The 15,990-nt window shown below is 43.7% G+C and overlaps 1 protein-coding gene across 11 annotated transcripts in view; it reads right to left on the bottom strand.

The window, feature by feature from the left end:
- LOC111772027 (protein phosphatase 1L-like) overlaps positions 1-15,990 on the bottom strand; it is a 63,074-nt gene that overhangs the window by 6,011 nt on the left and 41,073 nt on the right. The window contains exons 2-4 of one of the 11 annotated variants that reach the window (XR_011428962.1): positions 6,160-6,466; positions 5,071-5,193; positions 4,770-4,992 (exon numbers count right to left, since the gene is read on the bottom strand). The exons of 3 other annotated variants lie outside the window; for them this stretch is intronic. Coding sequence is in view for 1 of the 8 variants with exons in the window: in XM_070243098.1 (XP_070099199.1) it covers positions 6,431-6,523 (93 nt within the window). In the remaining 7 variants the exon portion in view is untranslated. Of the gene's footprint in view, positions 1-4,769; positions 4,993-5,065; positions 5,194-6,159; positions 6,524-15,990 lie in introns of those variants that run through there. 7 more of the 11 variants (XR_011428961.1, XR_011428960.1, XR_011428959.1 and 4 more) reach the window with 7 other exon arrangements.

The raw sequence follows: 15,990 nt of genomic DNA on the forward strand, positions 1-15,990 counted from the left end.
CAGAACTCAAAAAAGGATCATACAACATGATCAAGTCCAACATTTGCAAATCAATAAATGTGACATGCCACACTAATCGAATGAAGGTGAAAATCAGAAAATTAACTCAGCAGATGTAGAAAAAGCATTTGACAAGATCCAGCACCCCTTCAAGATAAAAACTATCAATACATTGATTATTGGAGGAACATACACAAACTTAATAGAAGGTGTACACGACAAACACACATGTAAGAGCATACTGAACAGTGAAAGGCTGAAAGCTTTCTTGCAAAAGATCGAGAGCAAGCCAAGGGTGCCCACTCTCAACAAGACTTAGGAAGGCTTAATCAGAGAAATTTGGCAAGAGAAAGGAATAAAACGCATCCGAACCTCAAAGAAAGAAATATAAGTACCTCTGTTTGCAGACGGTATGATCTTATTTAGAGAAAGTCCTAAAGACTTTCCCCTAAACTGTTAGAACTAATAAATGAATTTAGTGAAGCTTCAGGATACAAATACACAAATCAGTGGCGTTTCTGCACGCTAGCAATGAGCCATCTAAAAAAGATATGAATGAAACAATCCTGTCTACAAAAGCATCACAAACAATGAAATGCTTAAGAATAAATTTAACCAAGAAGGTGAACCATCTATACACTGCCAGCTATAAGACAGTGATGAAACAAATTGAAGAAGACACAAAGAAATGGACAGACATCCTACGTTCACGGATCAGAAGGAATTAATGGTGTTAAAACTACCACCCAATGCTATCCAATGCCATCTCAAGATTCAACGCAATTCCCATTAAAATTCCCAGGGTATTGTTAACAGAAACAGGAAAAACAATCCTAACATTCTTATGGACCCACAAAAGACCTCAAATAACCAAAGCAATGCCAAGAAAGAAAATCAAAGCTGGAGACATCACAATTCCTGATTTCAAACTTTATTACAAGGATATGGTAATAAAAATGGTAAGGTACAGGTTTAAAAATAAACACATAGACCCACACAACAGAATCAGGAGCCCAGAAGTAAAACCACACACATACACTCAGCAAACAGTTCACATCTGAGGTAAGAAGATTCAAGGTAGAAAGGAAAGTCTCTACAATAATTGGTGTAGGGAAAACTGGGTAAGCACATGCAGAATGAAATTGGACCCCAATTTCACACCACTCTAAAAAATTATCTCTAAAGGAATTAAAGACCTAAATGTAAAACCCATAACGGTACCACTACTACAAGAAAACATAGGGGAAAAGCCCCTTGAAATTGGTCTTGGCCATGATTATTTGGATGGAACACCGAAAGTTCAAGCAACAAAAGCAGAACTTAGCAAGTGGGATTACATCAATCCATAAAGTTTCCTCACAGCAAAAGAAACAATCAGCCAAAAAAAGGGGGTTAATATCCACAATATATACGGAATTCTTACACGTCAAGAGCAAAGAAACCAAAAGTATGATTTACAAATGGTCAAAGGACTTGAATACTTTTCCAAAGAAGACATAAAAATGGCCAACAGGTACATGAAAAGATGCTCATAATCACTAACCATTGGGGAAATGCAATCAAAACTGTAATGAGCTATCACCTCACACCTACCAAATTGGTTATCCAGAAGACGACAGACAGAAAGCACTGGTGACGCTGCACAGAAAAAGGAACCCTGTGCACTGATGGCATGAAGGTAAATGGGTATAGCCACAGTGGAAAGTAGTGGGGAATCTTCTCAAAGAAATAAAAACAGAACTACTCTAGGATCAAACAGTTCCATTCATGGGTGTATATCCAAAGGAACTGAAATCAATAAGTTGAGGAAATGTCTGCATCCCCATCTTCATTTCAGCATTATTCACAGAGCCAGGACATGGAAATGATCCAAGTGCACACCAATGGATAAATATGTAAAGAAAATGTGATATATAGATATGTAACTACAAATATAATATAGAATGCAATATTATTCAGCCATAGAAAACAATGAAATCTGGCCTTTTGCAACAACATGAATGGACCTTGAGGGCATTATGCTAAGTGAAATAAGTCAGACAGACAAAGAAAAATACTACATGTTCTCACTTACATGGAATCTAAAAAAACTGAACTCAGTGAAATAGACAGGAGAATAGTGTTTGCTAGGGTCTGCAGGGTGGGGGAAATGGGGACATGTGGGTCAAAGTGTACAAACCTCCGGCTATAAAATGAGTAAGCTCTGGGGATCTAATGTACAGCATGGTGACCATAATTAACAATACTGTATTACATAATTGGAAGATTATAAGACAGTAAATCTTAAAAGTTATCACTAGAAAAAAAAAAGCTAATTATGTGATGGAATAGAGCTGCTAACTCACCTTATTGGGGCAATCATTTCTCAACACATACCTGTATCAAATCATCGTCTTTCACACCTTAAACTGACATATGTTTTACGTCACTAACATCTGAATAAATCTGAAAAAATTCTCCGAACAAATGAAAACTTAGGAGTAGATAACGTACTGGTGAATTCCACCAAACTTATAAGGAAATATTAACAACAAACCTCCTTACACTCGTCAAAGAAGTGAAAGAAAGAGAATAGTTCCACACTCATTTTCTGAGGCCAGCATTACCCTGATAGCAACACCAGACAGGGACAACTAAAGAAAATAAATTTGCAGACCATTACCTCTGACGACTAGAGTTGCAAAATCCTCCACAAACTATTTCCAAACAAAATTCACCAGCACATTAAGAGTATACGATGTGACCAAGAGAGATTTGTTCCTGGAATGCAAGGATGGTTCAACATACAAAAATCCATCAATGCAACAGGCCAATCACAAAAAGGAAGGGAAGAAAAAACATTATCATCTCCATCGATGCAGAAAAGCACTAGACAAAATACAACACCCTTTCATGATAACACCATTCTACACATAGAAATAGAAGAAAATGACCTCCACATATTAAAAGCCATATAGGAAAAAGCCGCAGTGAACAAAATACTCAATGCTGAAAGACTGAAAGCTTTTCCTGTCAGATCAGGAATAAGGCAAAGATGTGTGATCTCATCACTTTCATTCAACATAGTACTGGAAGTGCTGACCAGAGCATTTAGGCAAGAAAAAGAAATAAAAGCCATCCAAATTGGAAAGGAAGAAGTAAGACTATCACTGTTTGCAGATGATATACTCTTATACAGAGAAAATTCTATAGAGACCACTGAAAATCTACTCAACCTAATAAATGAATTCAGCAAACTAGCAGGATACAAAGATGGCACACAAAACTCAATGGCATTTCTACACATAAATCATGAAAACTCTCAAAAAGGAAGTTATCAAAAAGACAGTCCCTCAGGCCCCCGCCCATGAATCCATGAGAGAACACGAGGGATGAGAGACACAAGGCAATCAAGCAAGATCCTCATATTTATTGATGGTAAAAAACAGATCTCTATAAGGAGCTTGAATTAAAAAACATAACAAGGCCATGAACTCCATGTAAAATAGCCTTTACGTGGAAAGCAGTTGATGCTCCTTATTTCTTTAAGCCCATTTTCCCTCATGTCAATACCTTCATGAAAAATCTTGGCCTAGGGAGATGTTATTCCAAAGACCACCCAAATACTGCTTTCCTTAAGACTCTTCATACTCTCCTCAAGCCTCATTTCTATGGGCATCTTCCAGACTCAAAAAAGGTGATGGAGAAAAACCTGCCAACCTTCCTTTTCATTCCATGCAGGAGGAAGAGAATTCTTTAGATGTACTGATCTCAAGTCAAAGGGCAACAGGTATGGACTACAAGGGGCATCTCAAAAGGTACGGAGAAAAAACATCCAAGAATGACGGAAAGGAAACCACAGGTGGTACCACTAAAGTTGTGGAGGGCCATAAGCTGCCATTCCTTGAAAACAACGGCAGAGCAGGTCATGACAGCAGTAGGGAGAAGGAAAGATGACATGGGAATGACTGCAGAGGGACAGATAACACCCAAGGCCTTGCTCAGACTGTGCATTTGAATCAAGCTCACACAAGTCACAGGCAAACCCAGGGTTCCAGCCCAGGGCTGCGTTCATGATTGGCTTCCCTCAAAAAGCTGCTTCAAGTCAACGCCCAAACTGGATGCCGGACACAGAAGGTGAGCAACAGAGGAGTGGGTGTGGACAGACACCGGGAGGTCACTGTGGCATCTCCAGGTCCCACGATGAACACAAGCGACTGGGACTGATCACTACACACGGGGCCAGAAAGATGAACCCTGCGATAAAAGCATGGAATTACTATTGTTAGTACTTTTACAAAAAATGCTAAAGCAATGAGACCACTGAATCTTTACAATCTGTAACAGCTGAACGAGCGAGCAGCACCTGAGCCGTTCATCATTTAATGTACGAACAAGCAAAGTTCGTGTTGTGTATCTAAAGCTCCATTTTGCAAAAATCACTCAGAACAGCAAAGCCTACACAATATAATTACGGTACTTTCTGCTACACAGGAATGCATACAAGGGACAATTAGCATACAGCAAACCGGGATTCCGATGTACTGATCGGGAACTCTAGATGAAGAAAAGGGCCAACAGAATTTGGAGATGAGTCTGCAATATAGTGATGATAAGAGCTGTGCTTATTGAGGGGATGTATGTTATCTGCCACACCTTGTTCTATGTGTTTCCAAGGGATCACCTTTCTAAAAACTACAATTCTATGCAGGAGGAACTATTGCTACCACACCGTTTCACAGCTGGAGGAGCTGAGGCTCAGAGAAATTCACTTCTTCTAGGTTACGCACCTATTAGGTGTCAGGGACAGGATTGGAACCCAGGCAGGTTGACTCCAGAGCTCATGGTCTGAACTCCCATGGTAAACTGCCTCCTAAGGTGTGTCAAGATAGGAAGGAGCACTTCTCTAAGAGGCAGGCCCGCAATGACTGGAACATCTCATTCGGGAGAGCGCGAAGAGCAGAAGTCTTAGAGTTAGGCCGAACTGGGTTCACATCCCGACTCTGCCAACACCTGTGTGACCACAGAGACGTCACTTCACCTCTGTGATCCTCAGTTTCTTTATCTGAAAACTGAGATGGTCACGCCTACCTTACAGGGTTGAAAAATGAGATCCCATGGAAGGCACTGGGCTCACTGGTGAGGCCTCATGGTAGCTGCTATTTGTTGTTAACCGGAACAGAGCATCTCTGAGAACCCTGGCAGAGTCTCTGTCTGGGAGAACAAGAGAAAACCAAGAAGGCACTTCAGGAAGCTGACAGACTGAGGAAGTGGCAGAGCTAACGGAGCATATAACATTGAGAATTTAGTTTCCTCCTGCAATCAATGGAAAGCTATTGGATGATTTAAATAATAGGGTAATATAGTAATATTTGTACTTTTTAGTGATAAAAGTGCTACATGCCTGTTTTGAAACTTGCAAACAAGATAGAGCTGCTTAGAAGGAAGAGCTCCCTTGACCCTCCCATGAGCACTTAGAAATGTCACTGCAGCAGCCACATGGGAGTTGGACTGAGGCAGAGGACAGTGGTTAGGGTACTTCTCCAGTCCAGGCAGGAGACCGAGGAGGACTGAACTCAGAGGGTGGCAGTGGGGCCGGGCAGGAGGGGACAGAGGAGCTCGTGGGGGAGCTGTGAGAAAGAAGTCTGCAGTCAAGTGGAGAGGGAATCAATGCGATGCTAGGAAAGGAGGTCAGATGGAGAGTCACGTGCCAATGAGAGGAAGCCTTGGGCTTCAAAGGGCGCACAAGTGACCAGGAAGAGAGGAAGATGACAGACCTGCTGGTGTTGAACGGGCTGCGGAGTGGAAGCGATGCAAATGGGTATCCCAGGTCCAGAGCTCCAGTGTCTGGGGGACCCCGGGAATGGTTTATTGCCACCTGCTGATTCAAGGACCATAAGCACACACCTACAGTCAGAAACACTTAAAAGATTACTCACAAACGCAATGTTCTATGAGTTTTAACAGAAAAATTGAGAAACAAGCCATGAGAAACAAGGCTAAGATATCATTTGGCTTTGAACACTGGACTTTGATGAAGAAAGGAGGAAGGAGTAGAAAGACAAAAAGGAACGAGAAGGACGGAGTGGGGTCAGGGACTCAGCAGCACTTGTTAACTGGGCTTCAGACCTTTAGTCAACTGCTTCAGACTCAGGCCATCTGCTTCCTAACGTGACTGACCTGTATCCTCAAGCAGTGTCATTCAAATTAGAAGTACCATGTGGTCAAGCTATTGTAGAGGCGCCTTCTCACTACACAGGGACCTTATCAGCACTGCCTGGCGCTGGTTCTGAGCAGCTGTCCTGCATCATCGCTGTGTGGCAGGATGTCCCACCAGGTGGAAAGTGCCCATCCCCATTTCTCTAGCACTTTCTTCCTTGTCCTTCCCTCAGGCAGGTCCAGGATGCTCTCTTTTCTGAAAACTGCTCCCACGCTGGGATTCTTCGTCCCATCAGATTGACTCTTGTTCCCCCTGTGCTCCATTCTCCTGTTCAAGACAAGCACAAGGGCCCTCTGCACGGTGAGGGTTTTGCTTTGACTCACTCTGGGGAGACAGACAGAAGACAACACAAAGAATAAATCTGGGGAATTGCGAAGGTCATGGAGCTGTATAAATTCCTAAGAGGCACCTCTGATTCACATTACCATCCTCAGTGATATGGCGATTACTACGATCCCCCTGGGCCTTATTCCCGAGTGGGCTCTCATCCAGCTTCCCCACTTCACACAAAGCTCCGAAGCCATAAAATAAAAGCGTGTTCATTCTGTCTACATAAAAAATCTCAAACAGCAAACACTTCCATGAGCAAGGTTTAAAAGAAAGACAACACTTGGGGAACAAGTAACTGAAACTTCCCTACAAAGGACCAATTTCCTTAGTATATAAAGGGCTCCTGCAAAGCAATAACAAAAGACCACTCATTCAGTAGACAAACGGGCAACGGATATAACGAGGCAGTGCAGAGAAATGGGAATATGGATGGCTCTCGAACATGTGAGGTGTTCCTACTGAAGAGAACTTTAAAACCCTACCACGAGATGTCCCTCACCCCTTAGACTGGCAAAGCAGGAGTCCGGCCACATTCTGTGTGTGTGCGTGTGAGGAAACACGTGCTCTCTTACACTCCTGCTGGTGTGTAGACTGGCATCACCTCCACGGACAGCTGTCCAGCAATATCCACCACACTAGATGCACCAACCTTCCATTCCAGAAATCTGACTTCCAGGAATTCACCCTCCAGATATCCTCACGTGTGCAAAATGACATAGAAACAAGGTGACTGACAGCATTGCTTCTCACACAAAGGGACTGGAAACAACCCACGTGTCTCTCAATAAGACAGTGCTTAAATACTGTTTCTGCGCGATAATGTTCCTACCAGCTATAAGAAAGACCGTGGGGTCAGCCCAGTGGCGCAGTGGTTACATTCGTGGGCTCCTCTTTGGCAGCCCAGGGTTCGTAGGTTCGGATCCCTGCTCTGGACCTGCTCACTGCTCATCTGGCCATGCTGTGGCACTGTCCCACAGACAAAATAGAGGAAGACTGGCACAGGTGTTAGCTCAGCGACAACCTTCCTCAAGCAAAAAGAGGAAGATTGACAACAGATGTTAGCTCGGGGCCAATCTTCTCAGTAAAAACAATAAACAAAACAGAACAAAGAACAGAAGCTGGGGCCGCGCCGATGCTGTAGTGCTTAAGTTCATGTGTTTGCTTTGGCGGCCTGGGATTTGCAGGTTCGGATCCCAGGCGTGGACCTCCACACCAGTCATCACAGCATCCCACATCAAAATAGAAGAACATTGGCACAGACGTCAGCTCAGGGACAATCTTCTTAAAGACAAAGAGGAAGATTGGCAAGAGATGTTAGCTCAGGGCCAATCTTCCTCATCAAAACAAAAAACAACCAGAAGCTTATCCTAAGAAAGTGTAGACTTTGGTGGAAGTCCTAGGAATCTGGTGCAACTTCAATGCAAGGCAGACGTTGGAGAATCTCTGGAGATGAGAATCGCAAGCTAGACACGGACTATTCAGTGACGCTGTGCTAAGGAGTTTGGATGTGGTTCTGAAGGCCATGGGGAAGCTCTAGGGAATCATAAGGAGGGGCTTTAGAAAGATGTGACCACACCAGTGCCCAGGACGGAAAGGACAAGACGCAAGGACAAGATCGATGTTCACTGCACAACGTCATTCCGAGGGAGACAGGCTACCTGTCGACGACTAAGGCAGAGAAGCAAGAGGAAAACACGGGGATGACCAACCACTTACAACCTGCTCTGTGTCTGCATCACAGTACACGATTGTTTCTGAAAGGCATGAAAGTAAATTAATTACACTCTCCTTTCTAAGAAGCATGCCAAACAGCTTTTACGTTTGTAGCAGGGCTCATCAAAAAAGTTTGGAATCATTACTCTGGTCATTTTCCTCATTTTATAAACGACTCACAGGGCCTGACCCGTGGCCGAGTGGTTGAACTTCCACGTGCTCTGATTCAGCAGCCCAGGTTCAGGGGTTTGGATCCTGGGTGGAGACGCACACCACTCGTCAGCCATGCTGTGGGGGTGACCCACACACGAAATAGAGGAAGACTGGCACAGAAGTCAGCTCAGGGCTAACATGCCTCAAGCAAAAAGAGGAAGATTGGCAACAGATGTTGGATTAGGGTGACTCTTCCTTGGCAAAAAAGAAAGAAAAATAGACCCATTCATAGTGTATCTATAAGCACAGATGTGAGATGCATCCCTGTCCTCACCCTCACTAGAGTCCTTTGCAAGAAGCTGGCAAGAAACCTGGCTTCTTGCCAAATGTGCCGGGATTAGGATGAAAAAACGAAACAGGACACAGCAGAGCACAGGTAACCGGAAGGCTGACAGTTTTGTTTTCGTTTTTAGGCAAGCAAAACTATTTAAAGATGAAGAAATAGAGCAGAAAAAAATCCACTGACATTCTCCTATGAAAGAAACAGGATGGCCTTCTAAAAGAAAACAATTTCTAGGCCAATGTTGCCTGACACCCTAAGACTATTTTCCCTTAAAAATAATCTTTGGGGTCCATTTCCAGTAACATGGGGGCCAAAATCACCTGAAACTCCTCCCACAGAGTGACACACTTAGAAATAAGGACTAAAAAACGTCAGCCTCTTTAAGTAAAGCTGAGTTTGCAGGTAATTGAAGAAACTCCTAGGGGTCCACGCCCAGAGCATTTAGCAGACGTGGAGTTCAGCAGCTCTGAGGCTGGGCCACGGCAGCTTGGTCATCTCCCTAGTGAGGTCCTCAGGTTCTGGTGGCCATGTGGAGGCAGGAGACAGAGCCTTGGACCTCAGTACGGCCGGGGTTGGAATCGAGACCCCTGGGGAAAGTTGGAGCCTTCACAGGCCCACAGCTTCAGTGAGGTCGAGCTAGACAAGAACCAGCTCAGGAGCGTGGAGACAGCCTCGGCCTGGTGAGGTGGAGGGAAAGGTCCCCCATGAGGACGCGGAGCTCCAAGCCTGCTTGCACGCGGGCCTGGGCCTCAGGATGTGTCTCTCCTGCAAGGTCCAGTGATCCTCCAGGTCAAAGTCAGCATGAAGGACCCCTCACTGTTGGTCTCCCTCGAATCCAGGCAGAAGCAACAAAGACGGCTCTAGAGGGTCATCTTTCCCACAGGATCCACACAGGCAAAGCCGCCCCGAGCACGATGCACAACAAAAACTCACAGAGCACACGAGAGCACCACCACGAGCCCCTGTGAGAACCAGGAGCTGCATTCGACACCAGCCCTTCAGACAGTGGAATCATCTGACCCACAGGCTAAAACGGCCGTGTTAACACGATTAACGGTGTAAGTGAAAACAGGGAGTAAGAACAGACTTTTGTTTTTAGAAAAAGACCAAGTGGTTGTGAAAGAGAATTCCAGAAATTAAAAAGAAAAACGTTTTCAAGTTAAAAACTCAATGGAGAGGTTAAACCGCAGATTGAGCACAGCTAAGGAGAAAAGTGGTGAAATGGAATACGGACACAGAACACAGCACAGAGAGAGAAACAGAAATAGGAAAGAGAGGGAAAGAGACACAGAGAGCTAAGGGAAAAAAGTCACCTTCACAGAAGCAATGGGGAGAGTGTTCCCAGACAGATGGAGTGCGATGCGAATGCTCAGCTCAGGAAGTGAGTCCTGAGCAGGAAGAACACAGCTGCCTTCACACCCAAGGCACTTAGGTGAGTCACCAGAACACCAGCACAAGTGATCACAGCGAGAACACAGCATCTCCTATGTGCTCAACGCTTTACTCAAAGATCATCCTTTTAATATGTTGGCCTATTTCCTTCCAGTCTTTCATCTATGCATGTTTAGTACACATACAAAAATTTCAGGGGAAAATAAGATTGATACAATACATATAATTTTGTATGTACTTTTTTTACTCAGCGTTTTCCCATGAGCATTTTCCCAGGTCATTATGCAGCAGCAGCGGAACTGCATCAATAAGAGCGAAGAAGACTTGAGTTGTGGTTACGAACGTGGGATGTGAAGTCAAGCGTTCTGTGTCTGAGTCCCAGCTCACGACTCACCAGCTGTGTGACCTTGGGTAAGTTACTGGTCCTCTCTCTGCTCCCATTTTCTCATCGGTAAATTATTGTGAGTTGCTATTTACTAAGCTATCTGCCAGGCACTGTGCTAAAGACTTGAATAATCCCATTTGATTTTCACAAAACCCCTATGGATTACATGTGTTATTGGCATTATTTTACAGACGAGAGACTGGGCCTTAGAAAGAATGTGAAGTGATTCGCCCCAAATCACACGGCTGCTGATGGTGCTTCGACTTGAATTGAGATGTGTCTGCAAAACCTGCGCCCTTGATGCCACACTCTTCTTCCATACGTTTGAACAGCCTCAGAGTACGCACAGACTGTGAAGCTGACCACGAGAGGCCCCGAGTGCTGCTCATCTCCACTTATTTCCTTATTTATGTGCTTTGTCCATGTTTCTTTAGACATGTTCATTTTTCTAATTTCTATGTTGTATAGTTATATATTACATTATGTCATACATTACAGTATATGTTATGTGTGTATATATGCATATATGTTACATATATTGTCTATTAGGTTTTATATAGTTATATAGTATAGATATTAGCCAGTTTTATCAGGAATATGTTTAATAAACTTTGATTTTAGAACAGCTCTGGAGTTGCAGAAAAGTTGGGAGATAGTAGAGCGCGCTGTCACATGCCCCACACCCAGTTTCCCCGCTGTGAACACCTTCCGTGGGATGGTACGTTTGCCGGTAGTAGTGAACCAGTACTGACGCGCTATTGCGAGCTACAGTCCACACGTCACTCTGTTTCCTTGTTCCCACCTAAGTCCCTCGTCCCAGGGTCCCACCCAGGATGCACCCCACGGTTAGCCGCCAGGGCTCCCTGGGCTCCTCTCGCTGAGGTGGGTTTTGCCTAGCATTCATTTTTGCAAATCCTCCTTCCAATTTATAATCTCCCTTTCTCATTTGTGTGTGCTGTTTCCTGATGTATATGAAAAATAAACTCTATATTCGAATGGATCAGTCTTTTGTTCTGTGGTATCTTCTGCTGTATTTATTCTTAGAACGTTCTTCCCTATATCAGAATGGCAGAAATGTTTACCTATAGAAATTCACACTGTTTCACATTTTCACTTTTTATGTATATCTAATTCACCAAACCATACGGGATTTCTTTTGGAATATGGTATGAGGGGGGTCTGATTTGCTCTTTTCCAAATAGTTACCATTCCTCTGAGCACCACCTCTTACAGAGTCCTTCCTTGGCCCCTTGATGTGTGATCCTCTGTTCCCTGTGAACGTTTGCTCTTCTGAGCTGCCCGCTCTTTCCCACGGCTATGCCGACCACTCACCCCAGTGTGCTCAGGACTGTATCAGTTTTAGCGCTGGCAGCCCCGGTCCTGGGCACTCTCAGTCCCGGGCAAACTGGGACAGTTGGTCACCCACCCACCACCCAGCCTTGCACCACTGCCATGCTGTACTGCTTACTGTTGTGCGCCTGTTGTGCTCCCCCAAAATGGGCTGTTTCTCTTTCATGAAATACAGAATATTTCACCAAATTGCAGCATAAGAATCCTACGGGAGCTGCAATCCAGGGAAAAATAATTTGAGAGCAGACAGTGTTGAAGTATCGAGTCTCCTCCTGGGAACACGCAATGCCTCTGTCCAGCCTTCTTTATGTTTCTCAGTAAGACGCAAAGTTCTCTACACACAGGCCTCTACATCCACCTCATTCCCAGGCAACCTAAAAGTTCACACTGCTATATTAAATGGCAACTTTTCCCCCATTATATTTGCTAAATAATTTTTAAAATATTCCATGTATATTCACACAGTTTTTCCTAGATGCACCAGTGTGAATATGCGCGTGCTTTATTGATCAACCACAGCCTTTTTTTCTTTTGCTTTTTCTGGGTTACCCTAAGTCTTCTCCACTTCTACCCCCGCCCCACATCTCAACAACCTAATACGTATCTTTTTATTTTCCCCATACAGAGATACACCTAGACAGACAGATGGATAGATAGATAGACACATAAAGTAGTTACGTTTTTTTGATCATTGACTGTTTGGAAAGATGAGACGTTATTATATACATCTTTAAAATCTTCAATACCTCTCACCAGATTGCTTACCATGGCTGTAATACTAAATATTTCTCCCATCAATGTGTGAGAGTGCCTGCACAGAAAAAACACTCTTCCTCCCGGGTGCCTCCTGACTCTCACTCCACTGCCACACAGCACTCCTGACGCCAGATGTGTGGGTGCTCCGCTGGGAGCCGTGGCTACATCATTTGATCGGCTGTTTGACAGGGTCCAGCCGATTAACGCCGAGGGGTGCAGGGTCGCCCCTTGGTGAAGAATAACTGGCCAGCCCCTCACATAGTTCTGAAACCTGTGCTGCTTCTAATTGCCCTTCATTCCTTTTCCTTTCTTAACCTCCAGTTTTCACTCCTTTGGGTGGCTGCTTGGGAGGCACTACCTCCTGGGAAAATTAGATATAGTAAGAGAATGTGACCACCTGCAGGTAACTTTCAAGATATTTTTCAGTTAATTATTGGAGGAGCACACAGTCCCATTTGAGACAATCGGAAAGGAATCCTGCCCAGATAAGATGTCGAGTTAGGTTTATGGCCTCTGTCTGCTTAATGTTTCCTTCTCCCTCCAGTTCTTTGTCTAAATATATATATGCATCGTCCTTCTAAGTTGGTTGATTGGATGATCAAGAAGTATCTACATATTATTCTGGACCTTCTGCTTTCTGTTAAAATGTTATAGAGGTTTTCTCCTAAAAGCAATAAATAATAAATGATTGATGAGTAGAATGGCCGAGGGGTGCAAGAATGCCCCTTGGTGAAGAATGGCCGGCCGACACCCCTGATATTTTCTGAATTATATGCACGCTTTCTAGTAAGGTTATGTTTATACTTATTTCTGTTTTTTATTCCTGAAGATATATAGTTTAGCTTAGCTTTTCAGCCCTTTACTTTACTAACAAAATGATACTTTCTCCGGCAGTGTGCTTAAGGGACTGTTAGCTCTACAATCTAAAAGACAAAGGAATGCTTCCACCCCCTAAAGGGCACGAAAAAGTAAAGATGTTTAACTGCCCGCTGAGAATGCAGATAGCCCTGGGGATAAGACACCCTGGAGTCGCCTTTTGCTCCCATTAACCATCTACACTAGTGGCGTAAATGATTGAGGGAGGCAGGGATGGCTCCACCAGGATGCAACGAGACGGACTGCTGTCCTGTCTGGAGGCCTGGACCTTCTCTCTTTGATTTAACTTTGCCATGAATTACAACAGGTGTCTAGGTACCTATCTCCTTTAGCTTAGAGACAACAAACACTAGTTAATTGCGGAGAAGACTACCATTAACCTTATGCTCTATAGAATAGAATGCTAATAAATATTCTTGTGCTCGTTTTTTACTTCCTTATGTCTCTGAAAATATTCATAGAACCATTTCTGTACTAATCCTGAAAAATATATACACAACACTTGTGCACAGTAAAGGCGGACTTGCTAACACCAACCCAAGTCTCACGTCCTCTTTATTTCCCCCTCCCTCAGGTTTTCACCGGTGCCGTCTCTCCCGTGGGAACCTGGACTCTGCCGAGGCTGGACCCCGGCAGTGCTCCACACACCAAGCCATCCTCCAACCCCAGCTGGGCTTCCCCAATTCAACTCCGTTCTAACGCTGACTACTTAGAGTGGGCACCACAGCTCACAAGTTAAGGGCTCAGTCCCACGAGACTGGCCCCACTGCAGACGCTAGTTGAAAAGGGCCAGGTTGTCACCTGCACTTCGGACTGACCAGCTATCAACTGGGGCACACATGACCCCCTCCCTGGGTGTGACAATTTGCTAGAATGGCTCACAGAACTCAGGGAACACTTACATTTACGGGTTTATTAAAGGGCATAATAAAGGATGTGGATAAAGAGCCAGATGAAGACATTTATAGGGCGAGGTCAGGAAGGGCCCTGAGCATAGGAGCTTCTGTCCTCGTGGGTTTGGGATGTGCCACCCTCCTGGTGTGTAAACGTGTTCACCAACTCAGAAGCTCTCCAAACCCTGTACTACTGGGATTTTTATGGAGGCGTCATCACATAGGTCTGATGGACACTAATTCCATTTCCTGACCCTCTGCCCTTCCTGGAGGATCGGGTAGGACTGAAAGTGCCAAACTTCTAATCACCCCTTGGCCTTTCTGGTGATGAGCTCAGATCCTGAAGTTATTCAGGAACCCATGAAGAGTCACCTCGTTAGAACAAGGGATGCTCTTATCACCCAGGAAATTACAAAGGATTCAGGAGCTCTGTGTCAGGACCCAGGCTCAAAGAACAAATGCTAGAACAGAAGATGCTACTGGTGCTTCCATCATTTAGGAGAGCACAAGGTTTCAGGAGCTCTGTGCCAGGAACTGGGAGCAGAGGCCAAAATAGATATTTCCTATTATTTCGGAGTACTTTTTTCCCACACACCCAGCAGCAATAACTTTTGCCAGCAAGAGTCACATCATAAAAGATTTCCTGGATAAAATATGGTGAATTGGAGCAATGGAACCCCATGCAGCTGTCAAAGGAAATGAGGAAGGTTTCCATATACTGCTACGGACTGATCTCCAGGACACACCAGGACGGGAACGAGCAAGGTTCAGGACAGTGTTACAGGAGGTACTTTTCACGAAACAAAGGGGCAATATAAGACCAGATATGACTACTTGTTTATGTTTTCAAAATAAACAATGGAAGTAGAAACTAAGACCTGATAAAAATGGCTACCTCTAAGAAGAAGAAATAGGTGGTTGGGGGTCAGGAGGGGAAGCTAGACTTCTCCAAATGTGTTTCATCATTTTCACTTTGGAATTATTTTCATAATTATAAAAATTACACCAAAAAATTCCTAAAACATGAAAAAAAATACAACAAATGACTCTTAAATATAAATCAGCTGTTGGCAGGAGCAACAGAGAGAATTATTCCAGGTTTCTTAAGGCACAGTAATTGCACAAAACTGGTAGGAGATACCCCAAAGACAAAAGGAATCCAAAAGAAATTGTAAATGACATTCAATAATCATATTTGTTAGTAATAATACTGGAATTGTTATTTTTAAACTGTAAGATATATATCGTAGAAGAAAGTAAAGAAATAATTATGTTAATGTAATTAGCATCTGAGATTTCAGCATAAAAGAGAGATGAATATAAAATTAAGGAAGTTGAGAACAAACTCTTTAGTCTTAATGTTGAAGTGGAAATATCAGAATAAATTGATTTATATTTCTCTTTCTAAAATTAAACTTTTAATGTTTATAGTGGAATAAGTCTCTCCTCTTTTCTGGAGCTTCTGGGTACGTGGTCTTCACTAGAAAGACTACAAGGCGATGTTTTGATATATGTATACTTTGCGAAATTATTACCAGAATCAAGCTCATTAACATATCCACACCTCACACAGTTATGATTTTTTTGTGCTGAGAACACT

This window comes from Equus caballus, chromosome 19 (genome assembly GCF_041296265.1).
Source record: "Equus caballus isolate H_3958 breed thoroughbred chromosome 19, TB-T2T, whole genome shotgun sequence".
Classification (NCBI taxonomy): Eukaryota; Metazoa; Chordata; class Mammalia; order Perissodactyla; family Equidae; genus Equus; species Equus caballus.